Source organism: Medicago truncatula, chromosome 7, assembly GCF_003473485.1.
Source record: "Medicago truncatula cultivar Jemalong A17 chromosome 7, MtrunA17r5.0-ANR, whole genome shotgun sequence".
Classification (NCBI taxonomy): Eukaryota; Viridiplantae; Streptophyta; class Magnoliopsida; order Fabales; family Fabaceae; genus Medicago; species Medicago truncatula.
The window spans coordinates 26,821,483-26,837,591 of record NC_053048.1 but is presented as its reverse complement, the minus strand read 5'-3'; the positions used below and the strand labels follow the sequence as shown (position 1 = coordinate 26,837,591).

General features: G+C 31.4%; 1 protein-coding gene and 1 long non-coding RNA gene across 2 annotated transcripts; one reads left to right on the top strand and one right to left on the bottom strand.

Annotated features, from left to right (window-relative positions):
- The first annotated feature begins 5,923 nt into the window (after positions 1-5,923).
- LOC112416467 (uncharacterized) lies at positions 5,924-8,704 on the top strand. Its single transcript, XR_003006959.2, has 3 exons — positions 5,924-6,026; positions 6,120-6,223; positions 8,382-8,704. It is a non-coding gene; the product is annotated as an uncharacterized lncRNA (long non-coding RNA).
- A 3,291-nt stretch (positions 8,705-11,995) lies between these two features.
- Positions 11,996-13,144, bottom strand: LOC25498370 (F-box protein CPR1). The gene has a single exon (XM_013593276.2). It carries the CDS (start codon positions 13,142-13,144, stop codon positions 11,996-11,998), a length of 1,149 nt encoding a protein of 382 aa, XP_013448730.1.
- Positions 13,145-16,109: the final 2,965 nt, after the last annotated feature.

The window sequence follows — 16,109 nt, the reverse complement described above, 5'->3', positions numbered from 1 at the left end:
TTGTTGTGGTGTTGTTACAAATTTTAACGTTTATTTTTTGGCAGGAAGAAATGTTGAAGGTTAAAAAGACACTTCTTAGAATTTTCTATTTATTTCGTTATTGATTTTTGGTTAACTTTTTGTATTTATCTTAGTCAAAGAAAAAAGTAACAAAACTAGGAAAAATTATCATTATTTTTTATTTTTGGTAAAAGAAAACAAGGAAAATTATTATTACTTTTTATTGTTGGTATTAGGAAACAAGGAAAATTATTATTATTATTTTAGTAAAAGAAACTTGGAAAACAATTGCTCCTTTTTAAAACAAAAAAGTAAAGAATATTATGTTTGGTCAAACAGAGAAAAACGTATATTTTAAATATTTTAAAAATAAATATTACTTTATCACCTTGTCAAAAAAATAAATATTTCTTTATCAAAAAATATATTATTATTATCTAATTCTTTTCTCATTCCACCTTTTTTCAAATGTGTGTATGTGTCTCATGACTAATGTCATTAAAAATACCTTTTTTTGGGAGACCTTTTTTCATATATATGGGCTGTGAATTAGCAAGTTACACCTACTTTTTTCTCACCAAAAATTTAAGTTTCATTATCTTAAATCACTTTAAATTAAAAGATAATTTTTTCAATTCTACTTTGGTTTCAAATAAAAGAAACATTACCTTGAATTCCTGAAAAAAATAAAATAAAATTTCGGTACCATTTGGGATTGAGAATTGACTTTGTAATTCTTTTATTTTGTCTGTTTTACGTGAATGATATTTTGTTTTCGTAAAAAAAAGAACGTAATATTAAATTCCTAAAAAATAAATTGCGGGCACTATAAATTTGTTTTACCCTTCTATTTAAAATTGGTTAGAATAATGATAAATGAGTTTTACGGTCGGTCATAGCATTTGGTCTAACAATTTCGGCATTTTGCCAATTGAGTTAGGACTTCTGGATACTCTTTAGTATTTTTAGATAGATGTAACTAGCTTCCCTGATATATATATATATATATATATATATATATATATATATATATATATATATATATATAGAGAGAGAGAGAGAGATATATATATATATATATATCAAAATAGTTCCAAGAGCATCATAAAAACCAAGCAACAGACCAAGGGGTAGTATGATGTATTACTTTACTTTCAAAACCAGTTAGAATAATATAATATTTCTCTTCCGTCGTTACAATTCTGGTTAACTCTAGAATAGGGTACAATTAATTGTCAAACTCTAATAAGTTAACACATATAACTTAAGAAACTCATTCCTTCTTTCATACAATTTCCCTAGCCAGGGTTTTAATCATTACCAATAGTTGATGGATCACATCTTGATTAGTCATTAATTATACAAGTATTTAATCGTATTCATTATCCTTTCAACTAGAACCCTAAGGTATTAGGTGTTCAGAATCAAAATACAATAAATAACATGTTAATTATCATGAAAATCTCATGTCATAGAAAATTATTATATTCTTTCTTGAGAATTTTTCTATTGAGATTTTATGGTAATATCGACCATTAGAAATTCTCAATTGAGTCAGTTCAAGGATCATTTCCCTGCGTTGCTAGGGAAATGGTGCTGGATGATGTTGGTAGATAGAGAAAGGTTATGGTATAGGGTGTTGGTGGCTCGGTATGGTGAGGAGGCAGGGAGGTTGGAGGTAGGGGCAGGAGTGGTTCTCTTTGGTGGAGGGAGATAGCGAAGATTAGGGATGGGATAGGCGATTCTGAGGAGGGTTGGTTTGCAGAGAGGGTGTCGAAAAAGGTGGGGGATGTAACTAGTACTTTCTTTTGGTATGATAGGTGGTTAGGTGATGTTCCGCTTCGCTTGCGGTTTAGCCGTCTATTTAATTTATCGAATAATAAACTTTGTACGGTGGCCGACATGTTTAATCTTGGATGGGAGGATGGGGGAGCAGCTTGGAGTTGGAGGAGGAGATTGTGGGCGTGGGAGGAGGAGTTAGTGGTGAAGTGTAGGAGTCTTCTTAATGATTATGTTTTGCAGGCTGATTTTTCTGACAGGTGGCAGTGGATCCCAGATATCCAAGGGGGATACACTGTCAGCGGTGTCTATAGTATTTTGACGACTCCGACTGAACCTACAGATGTTGGCTTACTTGATCTTGCATGGCACAATCAGGTTCCGCTGAAGGTGTCTATTTTTGTTTGGAGATTGTTGCGTGACAGGTTACCAACCAAGATTAATCTTGTCAGAAGAGGTTTGCTTAGTGTTGAGGAGGCTGGGTGTGGTGCCGGTTGCGATCATGACAAAACAGTGTCTCATTTGTTTATCCATTGCGAGCGTTATGGGGTTTTATGGCGGCATCTAAGGTTGTGGATTGGTGTCTCGGGCGTTGAACCTTATGATATTAGTGAGCATCTCTATCACTTCATTCATATTACAGGGAGTTCTAGGAAACGAAGCTCCTTACTTCAGCTAGTTTAGATTCTGTGTGTCTGGGTGGTGCGGAATGACCGTAATGACATAATATTTAAAAATGTCCATACCACCATAGATCGATTATTAGATAAGATCAAATACTATTCTTTGTGGTGGCTTAAGGCTAATAATGCCCATTTTGTGCACGGTACGCAGGCTTGGTGGTCGAACCCTATGTTTTGCCTGGGAATCGACTGCTTGTAATCTTGTAAATATTGTATGACTGTTTCCCTTTTGGGGTGACCTTTGGTACATCTTGTACTAAAGTGGATGCATCGCCGGTGTTTATATATTCCATTTTTATGTCTTCAAAAAAAAAAAAAATCTTTATCCAATAAAGGCTATCACATATATATTGATCTACTTAAATTATTGATGTCCTACTCACAATAATCATACGATCAAGAACAATTTAGATTAAAAAATAATAAAAGATTTGTTTCTCATTATCATAATATCTATCTTGATAACAATTCTTTAGTTTTAATCAAGGACATTATCAAATTAACTATTTTACTAAACAGTAAACAAGAAAAATGAATATTTATTAAGTCTAAAATTAGTTACATAATTAATTGAATCTTGGGCATCTCCAACACTTTGGAGAACCAAACCACATCAAAATCTTGTACTGCACAATAGCAATAGCCCTACAAGTCACATAAAAATGGCTGAAAATTCTAATAACTCTACGTTGTAAGAATGTTGACTTTGGTAGGGATCTTATCAAGAAGAAGTTGTCAGAAAAACACTTGAACTTTGGAAGGAGCTTGACTATTCCAGACTAACAATAGGATACTAGCTAAACTAGACACTTTACCATCCACACCTAGGATAGTCTCCGCAAGGTAACCATACCAAACGAAACATAGTAGCTTATTATCCTTATTGTCCAACATGGTCGAAAAAGGTTTCAAGTTTAATTATCTCATATTTAAATATAATTGAGCCAAATAACTGAGCCAGTAACTCAAGCTCCCGACAAATATGATCCTCCTCCACCTTAGATCCCACACCCATCTTCCATCCACCCACGTTCAAAGAGACCGAGGATGATTTTTGGATTGTAACCTGTAAAAGCCTAGAAAACCTCTCCCTAAGGGGTGCCCATTTGACGGTAAGATTCGACAAGTACACTAAATCGTACTCAAGTAATAAAGTAGTAAGTTATCATCCCCACAAATATTTTAACTCGGTAATTAAATTGAATTTATTTGAAAGTGAATAAAAGAAGAGATTTAAAAGTGGTTGCGGGGGTTTTAATTGTCATGTCCAATGCAATATTAGATTTTTTGATTTAGAGATATAACAACGATTAGGGAATCCTAAAGTCCCCTCTTCCATCTATTTTGGAATTAACTCGATTGATTTTCAGTTTATGACTTTCCTTTTAGGATTTAAGAAAGTAAAACATGACCCCATGATAAATCAGTGGACATTTATTTTAATATCGCCGCAATTCAACCGGTTACAATTGTGGTAAGACGACTCATAGCAAAACATAAATTTAAGAATCTCGCCCAAAAAAATTTAGAATTTTTTAACAAAACATAAATTTAATATGAAATTTTATATTTTGATGGTTAAAAATTCATATTAAATTTATGTTATGTTAAAAAATTCTAATTTTTTTTTTTGGAAAATATTTTTACAATATTCTACACATTTCTGCACAATTTCATTAAAAAATTAACTTAAAAATAGGGACCAAAAGTAGTGATTGAAAATTTTATAAGGACTAAAAGTTGAAGGAAAATTTTAGAGGAATTAAAACGAAAAGTTGGTATATTTGTAGGGACCAAAAACATATTTAACCCCATATAGTTTAATCAATATTTGTCCTTAAAAAAAATCAAGTTAAGTTTGTTTTTTCTATTCAGTTTCATTTTGTTACGTAACAAAAAATAATAAAAATCTTCCTTCAAAAAAATAATAATAAAAATCTTAGTTACGTGTGTTAATTTAGTAAGATAAGTATATAGCAATTTTGTTACTTATGCATCGCCAAAGATAATTATAATTAAAATAAATGTTTTGAAAAAGTGGATTCAGAGAGAATCGAAGGAGGTCGCATAAATTCATAAGCTCCTTGTTAAGCCGGAGGGTAAGCTGAAAATTTAGACTTATTAAAATATGGCATAAGCAGCTTATGAAACTATGATAATCTATTTTTATTTATTTACCCAAACACCTTTAAAAAGGCTTATGAGAGTAGATAAGCCCACATAAGCTCAAAATAAGCCAATCCAAACGGGGCTTAATTATGGTTAGTGAGGAACTTAACATAAATATTTGCTTTGGTTGACTATATATAAATTTTATTGCACTGTGTCGATGTTTCTATTTTCACACTTAATTTTTGTTTGGCTTGTAATTTTAAATGGATCATTTGATTGAGAAAGTGCTATATACATATACTTCTTATTTGTGGGACAAGTAATATGAGTATTTGCAGATTTTAGTTGAGAGACATCGATCTAAGTTTACGATCACACACATAAACACACTCACTCACACACATACACACTATCAGAATGTAATGCTATTCAATCAGCTCTCTAAGCGAGACATTGGATGTTAGAGGGTAATATTGACCTTTTGTTATCTGTAAGACATTAATATATACAGAGGGCAGTAGGTGAAGATATAATTGAAATTTGAAACAAGAATTAGATAATTAACTAATGAAACTTAATGTCATCAAAACTTGTTAATTGATAATTCCAAACCCCTTTACCATGTTATTCAAATTATCTGTTTATAAAACCTTAACTTAAGATAATTAAAATATTTAAATGGATCAATTTCCATGTCTTTGTGGATCTACTAACTAAATACTCAGCGCCGGCCCGAGAGCTAAGCAAGGGCTTTAAGCCTCAAAATTTTGGGTTAACATAAGGTCTAAAAAAGTCAACTTAGCTATAAAATATAATATGGATACTAATAATCAACGTTTATCAAGTTTAGTTGGTCAATTTTAAGGCTTCAAATCCTTCTAATCATAAGTTCAAATCTTAGAATGAATAAAACTTGATTTATTAAAAAATTCCAAAACATGATCTATTGTGTTAACTTTTTTTAATTTCAAAAGGTCTGATTATAAATTTTCTTTAGGCCTCTTGATATGTTGAATCGGCCTTGTTAATGCTTTGATACTAGAAATCACACTAATCACATACAAACATAATATAGTTTCGGATTTCTAGTCTCTTTTATGAAAGCATGGATTAGAAATAAAAATAATAACGAAAGGTTGGTAAACATATATTAGTTAAAGAGACAAATATATGATTTAAAGAGAAAAATATGTAAAGTTATTGCTTGAGATCTATTATATGAGTTAAAGAGATAAATATGATTTAACAATGTACTTTAAAGACAATTAATAAAAAATTATTTGATTGATGTAAACATAAAAGGAATTTATTTACTATATATTTTGATCAAACCATTTTATATATGTTACATAAAAAGGAGAAAAAAAATGGCTGGAACACTAAAGTGTGTTTATATTATGATCCTTATTTATTCCCTATGTTTTCTTGTTGCTGGCGGAATAAAGTTTAATGGTTATATCCTCATTCCCATTTTTTTTGTTTTGTTTATATATAATCATCTATCTCCTTTTTGTAATATTTATTTTTTCTTGTTTTATATTATAGGTGAATGTAGAAATATTAACGACTGTTATAGAAAATATACATTAGTTCCTTATGGATATATGAGGTGCATTAGAGGTTATTGTAAACTCCAAAGAGATGTCAAGGTAAAAATATTATACATTCATATATTTCTCTGAACTTGCGATTACATTGATAGCCTTAGAAGTAAATAGTTTTTAATTATATATATGGGTTTTGCTAGATCTATCCACAACTATGTCTCTTTCTTAACTCACATTTATAGGGAAGGTAATCATTGTGTTGACTAATTAGCTAATATTAGTCTTAGTCTTCATACTCATTTTTGATGGGATCACTTACCTCGTCAGATTAGGGAAGTTTTTACTAAAAATAGGCCGGGCCTACCTTATTTTAGATTTTGTTGATCTTTGGTGGATTTTGGTTGTTTTTCCCCTCTCTTTGTTTCCTTTTTTGATTATCAATATACTTTCTAGGGGCTTGCTTCTTTGGCAAACTTCCTTTGTTTATAAAAAAAAAAGGATGGAATGCTTGTTTTGAATTTATGCATTGTTTCATTGAAAACAAATGTTCCATTCCTAGATAAAACTTTCGATTCAATAAAAAAAAAAATTTTATACTAATGAAAAATAACGCTTTTGATTTAATACCCAAAACACCAAATTAACGTTTTCAATTTCATCCTCCTGATTCAGAAGAATGCATGTGTGTTTGACATTTTAAAGTTCTTATATCCCAGATCTAAAGTGAGATTTAATGGTAAATGAGATTTTAATAATTAGAAGGAGCATGAACAGTAATCTCACATTCCAAATAGATGTTCTTGTTGTGAATCCCCGATCGCCTAGATCGAACCACACCAATGCAAAGAATGATGTGTGGAGCAAAGGAGAGTGGTAACCACCAAACAAAGTGTGTGCAAGCAACAATCGACAAAAAACCAGCACCTAGATCTAATCTAGGAAACAAGTGAGAAACACAAAACACAATCACAAGATAAAAGGAGAGGGAAGAAGAAAACAAAAGCACCAAAGAGATTGTTCACCCAGTTCGGTCCAACTTGACCTACTCTGGAGGAGAGATTGTACTCTCCAATCCACTATCAAATGAGTTCTTACAAAAGGGATACAAAAGGTTACAAGAAATTAGCTTGACAAGTTCACAATGAACAAACCCTAATTTCTACCCTTTTCCCAATCTCACCAAGACACTCAATGATTCTCTCTTTACAAGGTGTTTCCCATGTTTTCAACCCAAGAGATACTCTAATCAAAGAACCCTAAACCCTAGAGTTGCTCCCTTTGATTCCCCAAGTCTCTCTCTCTTCCAAAACTCTCTCTTCAAATCTGCACAAGAACACTTTATACTAGTCTTCCTCTGTTGAAATCGTGTCACGATCTGCGTACCACCCAAGAAACGACCAGTCCTTATCAAGGATACTTAACGAGCAAGTTTCACGATCGTGTCACGATTTCCCACAATCGTGACACGATTTTGCATCCGGCAACCTAGCTCACGGCACCCCGAAATCGTGTCACGATGCCACAATCGCGTCACGATTTCCCTGTTCTTCCAGACCACAAATTTGAAGACAATCTCAACAGTTCCATTTCACATGAATCAGTTAGTCGATTTAAATAGAAGGAGCATGAACAATAATCTCACATTAGAGAGGATACTTTGTTGTTTTGAGAAGCACACTAGGAATATTTATTAATTAATCTTACCCACCGACTAATAATTAAGTCATGGGTTGAGATTTGGAGCAAGTCTTTCAACTTACGCAAGTAAAAGTCATTAATTGTTTTGTTATTTTGTGGTGATGAATGTTGACTCCAACAGAGAAGAAAATTAAAGCCTACCATATCAATTTTTATTAATCAATCTAAGTCATTAATCTGTATTAGAATTCAAGATCATGATTTAGAGTAAGTTAACACACATACTATTAGAGTCATATCCTCCTAATATAAGAAAAGCATTGTCCTCTATATAGACAAGCATGGTCCTCTATATATAGTATAGACTAGAACCAAATTATGAGAAGTAGAGTCTAAGTACATACATAACATTATGTTGAATTTCGATTGTCTCATTTTGATGTTGTGAATTATGATATTATTATAACTTAACGACTCTTGATTATTTGTGCATGGACTGTTATGGTATTTGCTCGGCATTTTATGTGTTATATAATATTTTTTATACTATTACATGTTTTTGAATCTGACTCCTTTGTTTTTTGTGTTTCTCTGGTATGATTCTGCATTTGCAAAATCGTAGTTTCTATAGGTTGTATTTAGTGTCAAGGAATGGAAGGAGATACCTTATATGAAGACTCTATTTCATGTCTTTTATATTTGGGGATGTGGTCATCTCTAATAGGTAACATTGCGTTGGGATAAAAGGATTATATTTTAACTTTTTACTTGTAATCAAACTTGTGAACTTTAGGTTTTAAATGTTAGGCGTTGAAAAGAATCATGTATCTTAAATGTTAAACTTTTTAGTTTTTAAAGGTTGAGACCTCATATACGAATAATGTATTTTGAGTTGTGATATCCTTTACCTCATGAAAAAGAATGTTTAAACTCGTACTTTATCCACCTTGAACCATTTTAATCAACTATTAACTTTAAATATCAATTTTGGGGCTTAGGCTGTCATAAATCATATCATATTGAAAGTGAGAAAAATATAAGAAAAAGGCGGTTTGAATTGTGTTTGACACTTTTGGAACTCTTTCAAAATAACAATTAACAACAGAAAATAAATAGATAAGGGAAAGAGAAAACACAAAGAATTTATCCTGGTTCACCCCTGAAGGACGAAATTGGCAAATGCACCGAATCGTAACAAGTAATAAAGCAATAAGTTTATCATTCTCTAGAGGGATTGTCGTTCAACTTAGTAATTAATAAAACTTATTATCAAAAAGCGAAAGTAAATAAAAGTGAATAGAATTGCAGGGTTGAATTGCTCTGCCCAATGCAAGATTAGATTTTTGTGATTCAGATGATTAACGGCGATTAAAGTTTCCTTGAATCCCCCTTCGTATTTATTAATTATATTTTAAGAAACCAAACAATTTATATGGTGAAACTTTGATTTAATGAATCCCATGGGTAAAACCCATACGAAGTTTCTTTAAATAACTTGTGTAGGACCAACCGAAGTCACGTACTACGTTTTTCTTTAATCCTAAAAAATACCACTTAAAAATAAAAACTACTACCTAAAATTATCAAATCTTTTTTGTTATTTTTTTGAAGAAGATAAACAAAAATAAAATCTACTATATAAAAGAAAAAAAATATCTAACTTAGAAAAAAAATGAAAAAATAACTCTAATCTAATAAAATTAAACCTAACCTAAAACTAAATAAAAATAAAATAAAACAAATAAAATAAATATATAGAAGATAAGTAAAGCCAACCGCCTTGTTGAATATGAACAATCCTCATCAATGACGTCAGAAACTTGATGACTAATTTGACAAGTGTACCAAACTGTAACCAGTAATAAAGTGATAAATCATCGTCTTCACAAGAATTATCGTCAACTCTACAATTAACTTAACTTTTTCCTTAAAAAGCACTAAAAAGTGTTTAAGGGTTGAAAGTTTAAATTAATTGCAAAATAAGAGTAGTAGTTTTGACCGCAGAAAAGTAAAGATTTTGATTCAGCTTTTTGAAGGTAGTTAGAATTCATCGAATCCCCTCAATATGATGATTAAGTACTTGATAAACGATGGTTTTGATTATGCAACCATGATATATTTGTAGAATTTCTTGTGCTAACTTTGGCTAGACAAGGGCGATACAAAGCAAGTTCTCAAAGAGTGAGTCATAATTTAACAATCAAACTTAAAAACCCTAATTTTATTAAAACAATTAAGCAACTTTCAATTTCTTATATTGTTTGGGTTTATGCAAGGTATGCAAGTCTTATACCATATCCTAGGGATCATACGTAGATAAGTTTGGGTCTTTTTTGTGCCTAAGGTATAATATATATATTCATTTAGGGCTTATTTGTGTCTTGGGTCTAAAAGCATTACGTTTGGTACAATTAAAAATACATAAAGAAAGTGCATTAATACTGGCCATCAAATAAATAGAGAGATTTAGTTTAGAATCCTTTAGAGTTCTTAGTTGATCATGGCAACATAAAACATAAAGATGAAAAAACACAAACAAACTTTAGAAATAAAGAGAAGGTTGGAAGGCCATTGTTGCTCCTTGACGCTTACCTTCACCTTGCACTTTCAACTTATTGAATGAATAAAAATGTGTGCAAATGTCTTTATTTACAGACTAATTTAAGAAATCACTTTATACATCCCGTTTTTTTATTTTTTTTTTTTTTTTATTATTCATCTCATTTCTCTACACCGAAACACTCATAATGACTCTAACTTAAGAAATCACTTTATACATCCCTCTTTTTTTTTTTGAAGGAGTGTACTTTTTATCCATCTTATCACATAAGATTTTAAATCAATTTATATAAAAATATTTCAATCACTTTTCTATTGTCATTATCCTTCTTCTAAAGGAATAGAAAAATTGTTTATAATATATATATCTCATTTTAGTTTCTTAAAATAAATAAATAAATATACAAGACTACAAAGCACGCCATGGCTAAGGTTTGGCAACACATACATAAGCTTTAATACAATTTTTTCCTCATATATATGCACAAATATACAAGTCTATGATAAAGTATTTTCCATTTTTCATGCTTCTGTGTTTTTAGGTTTCCATCGTGGATTAATTTTTCATTTTCTACTGATACACTATTTATATGCTTTTGCATCTTCAAATGAGACACATATTTGTGGTGCATTAATTAGGTAGGAGAAGATTATCCTAAGATTTTTGCACAAGATCTTGATGAACTTGTGGCTAGAAGTTTAGCATTAAAGTTCAAGGTGCATTGCAACCCCTTTACAATCAGTGCTCTATGCAGCATATAATCAAATAAATGGATTGAAACCGAATACAACATGTATTAGAACAGCTCACTCGAAATACAAGATGTACCCGAAAAAGTGTCGAAAGATATGCAGATAACAACATAACAGCAAAAAATAGAAACCAAAAGCAAACTACAAAGAAACAAATCCGCTCACAACATATAGAATCAAACAGTAACAAAAGCCTAATAACAAACCATCAACAGGGAATATCTAAGAATAAAAATATCAAAAGACACAACAAAAACTTCACCACCAGCTTGCTACATAACTGCAGCAGACGGAAGCTCACACCGATGCGAACCAAAGTAACGGAAGCTCACACCCGACGCTACCTAGAAGCTGACCAACGTTGAACTGGGCTGCAACAACCTTCAACCGTGCTGCCCTCAATACAACCCTACACCAAAGGTAACATACGAGGGCTATGTTATTAAAGATGCAATTCTGTAGCAATATCATTATCTGGTATAGAAAAATAAATAATGAGTGATAATTCTTGCTTTGCAAGAATATTCAACATATAATAATTTTCAAAATATCTTTATACTTCAATTATTTATAGATAACCAAGATCTAACTGTGGAAATAGGAACACTTGTGCATAGTATTAGCAATAAAATTTTGAAGTAAATGAAATTAATACTGATGCATACTATCATGCTTAAATTTTGTTTCAAACGATGGAAAAAACAATCCCAATAAAGAGTATTATAGATATGATGGATTTCTTTTTGAGGGAATAACCTAAACGAACTTCATCTTGTAACTTATAACGAATAAAAGAGCGAAACAGATTCAATAAATTCCAGATTGTCAATCCTCTAACAATAGCCAATAAATAATCATTCAATAATACAATCAAATCAAAGTCATGATGAACAAACTAGTAAATTGTTATTGAGAAACTTACTTTCAACGAAACCAGACCAAACTTTCGACATAATTTTTGCCATTAAACCAAGGTTTGTTGATTCTTTCGGCTCTATTATATCTCCAGTTGTATAGAATTGCTCGGCTTTCAGGACTGTTAGTCAATAAAAGTGTATCACTCTTCTCCGAAAGGCACAATGGCAACAACCGAAACTCCAAACCGTTAAAGTGATCATATATTTGAAGATTATTGTAACTGATTTGAAAGAGTTGAGTCCAAGAATCTTCAACTCCTAATTCCTTCATTTTCCATATTACAAAATGAGTTTTTTGGTAATCATGGGAAAAACAAAGATAGTCGTTTAACACACTTAAATTTGGTACAACAATCGGCGCTTCAGTGAAACCTTGAGGTGGCAGAATCTGAGAATGTGTCTCAGTGCTCAAGTCAATAGATATAATCACAAATTGCTGAACAGTAATATTCTCGCAATTATAAGGAGCAGAGTAATTGCGAATTGCCAACCAACTAATACAGCCACTCAGATGCACAGCATTCATGGAGTAATCATGAGTCACAGGAGAATTTTGAATATTTCTCCAACTATTATGCTGCAAATTGAAAACACTGACATTTATTGTATTCGGAACAAAATACACCACCTTATAAGTGTTGGCTGATTTATCATAGCCAAGCGTTAAATTAGGATAGAAATATAGGCCGTTGTGAATAGAGAACCCTAATTTTGCAGATATTTTCCTTGTGGCAGGGTTCCAAAAACGAAGCCATGTCACACTATTATAATTAGGGGTGAAAAACTGACCATACAAGCAGAGTAATCCATTGTAGGAACCAACGACATAGAGGCTGTCCTCTGTAAGTTTGTGGTAAGGATCTTCTGGAAGATCGATAATGATTGGAGGATTCTCGAGCAAACGAAAAACAGTGAAGGATACAACATTGCGATCAGAGGTAGATACAAGTGTGAAGTCCTCTTTTTGTGCAGATCGAGTAAGGTGCAATTTGATGAAGTTGGGATCAGAGATGAGAGAGTCATGTGACTTACTCAAACACCTAAATCGAAGGAGAGATTTGACAGGAAGTAAGGAGAGCAAATCGGGGATGTGCTCGTTAGGAATGAATTTCGGTGACGTGATGGTAGGACGCTGTGATGGTGATAGGAGACTCATGATGGGATTTTTGTTGCAAATGTTTGGAGAATTGGAGAGTAGAAAGGTTGAAAGGTAATGACACAATAAAAACAAAGACACTTCTTAGCTCCATTATATTTTTTTCAAACAAAAGTAATCAAAACAATATTAGCAAAAAAGGAAAGTAGTCAAAACAAGGAAAATTCTTGGTCCAGGTCCATATTTTTATTCTTTTCATCTTGAAATTTTTGTGTTTAAAAAATTTCTTATTTATTCATTCCATGTTTTAAAACTTTAATTATTTTTTTTTTTGAAAAATAAACTTTTTAAAATATTTAGAAATTTAATTATTTAAAAACAAATTTGAATTGACTGAGGACCAAAATGACATGCTAAACAATTTTATAGAAATATGTCATTTTTTTATAAAGAAGGAAAAGGAAATTTGATAATTTTTATCAGCACGAAAAACTTATTTAACCCATATATATTTTTTCCAAACAATAAAATGTAGATGAAACAAGGAAATTTCTTGCTCCTTTCAACAACAAAAAGTGAATATTATTTAATTCTTTTCTTTCTCTACTTTTTTTTTTAAAGAGGTGTGTTATTTGAACAACTATTTGTATGACAACTTATGAGATAACCATAAATTTACAAAGAACAATGAGTGTTGACATAAAAATTAAAACAATAGAAAGATAAAGTAAAAATATAATGTGAATATGAGAGAGAAAATTATCATAAAAATTGTCACAAAATGATTATATAAATAACATTTCTCTTTCGCAAATGGTTGTATGTGTCTAGATTAAATGTCCAAATGATTGCCTTCTCGCGGTCAACCTCATCAAGGATGATCTTCCTCAGTATCATGTGTATGTTTTTCTTATCCAGAACATTAAGGACCTTCTCAACTCTAGAAACTACTCTCTCCAGCATTCGCTCAGAGAAGACAATCAGTACTGTGCGAACTTCATGGCCAAACTTGGAGCTTCGATAGATGACGTTTTGTCTATTCATTCCTCCCCTCCTGAGGGTCTGCAACCGTTGTTAAGGATTGATGAATTAGGATCTCTTTTTGTTAGACGATAGTTGCCTTTTTGCTTCCTGTTTTTTGTTTCTTTTTGTTGTTTCTTTGATTAGCCTTGTAAAAAAAAGTTTAATGTCCAAATGACCGAAACCAGACAAGTATTTTCCTTCTTTCATATACTTTCTTTGTTCAACAAAACAAATATAAAATGTTAAAGAGTGTTTGTAAGACACTTGAGAAAATAAGTATTCATTTTTTAATTTCTTTATCATGATAAAAGTTGTCAATTTTGATGCAAATTTTTCAATTTTTTTTTACTTTTTTAACTAATGCACGTTATAGTGCTTTATGAAAAACAGTACCTTAAATTATCTCATTGAAGTAACCTTCTAGGTTACCTCTTTGATGATAATCTTTATAAAATTCATCGTTGATCTCAAAAGTAATTGTCCACAAATTTCGTGAAGGCAGTTGTTGTTAAGTGCCTATAGGCATTCATGGATCGGTTTGGTTTGTTGAGTGCCTACAGGAATTTGTGTGGATTTCTTTAGGGACGGCTTTGGTTTGCCTAACTATCACTTTTCTTAGACTGTATTTCATTTTAGTCTTTTTACTTTAGAGGGGTTTTGGTTTGGTCCTCCCTCTCCCTCTTGTATGTATTTTCTATTTATTATATATTTTTTTTTGAGATAAGCGGCGTAGGATAAGCAATCTCAACGGGGTGTCAATTTAATTGGAATGTCGATGTTTTCTCTTGATGTCCGTCTTATCTCCTGACCTATTAAGAAGAAAGGATACTCTAAAAAAATTAATATGAATTTCTTACCACATGTCAATTTGTAATTTATTCTAAAATTGATACTTTAAATGTAATATCTTGTAAAGAATTCCCTCTAAATCAGGGGTGGGCAAAAAAACCAAAAAATCAAACCGAACTGTTGAACTGAACCAAACCAAAAAAAAACTGAATCATTACTAACAGTTATGGAACTGAACTGAAACAATTCGGTTCAGTTCAAAATAGTTTAGTTCGAAACAGTTTGATTTGGTTCGGTTCGAAACAATTCGGTTTAGTTTTACCTTCTAAAATTTGATTTTGTTTGGTATTTTATATTTTTTCAATGCTACCAATAATAATAGTTTGGTTCGATTCAACCCACTTGGGTTGGTCTAGAGGTATTGGCTTGGGACTTGGGAGTGTGCTCCTCCTCGAGGTCTCAGGTTCGATTCTCACCGATGTCAATTTGGATGGGCTAATTTAACTTCTTCAAGAAAATAGTTTGGTTCGATTCGGAATAGTTCCGTTCGATTTGAAACAGTTATGTTCAGTTCCAAATACAAACAGTTCGATTTGGTTTAATTATTTTAAATTTATCAAACAGTTCAATACGGTTCAATTCAGTTTTCATCCCAAACTGAACCGTGTCCATTCCTCATCTAAATAATATGAAGAAAAAAGTTCTAAAATTCGAACAAAATTAATAAACCCATAATATGAATTTTATAATTGACAAATCCTAATGGGAAGTTATGTAAAGAATTTTCTTCAAAAAGATATTCCAAAACTAAAGTTCCACATTAAATACTTAATTATTAAAACCCTATTAAGAAGTTATACCAGAAAGAAGAAAGAAAAAAAAAAGGTTATACCAGGGCGCACGTATATATCAATAAAATACTGCCTAACAAATGGTAATAAAAAAAATACAAATATTTTTGTCAAAAAAAAAAAATACAAATTTCTTTAATGAAATTAAACTTCATAGTTCAAACAAAAAGTAATGGGTTTTTCCTTTGTTTGCTTTGTAACAAAAAAAAAAAAAAACAAAAAGTAATGGGTAGGAGTGTTCAAAATCGAACCAATGCAAAAGAAAAATCATAAATCGAACCAATCCAAATCGTAAATTGGAACGGATGTATTCAAATCAATTTTACACTCAACCGTATGGTTTGGTTCGGTTTGCCATTTTG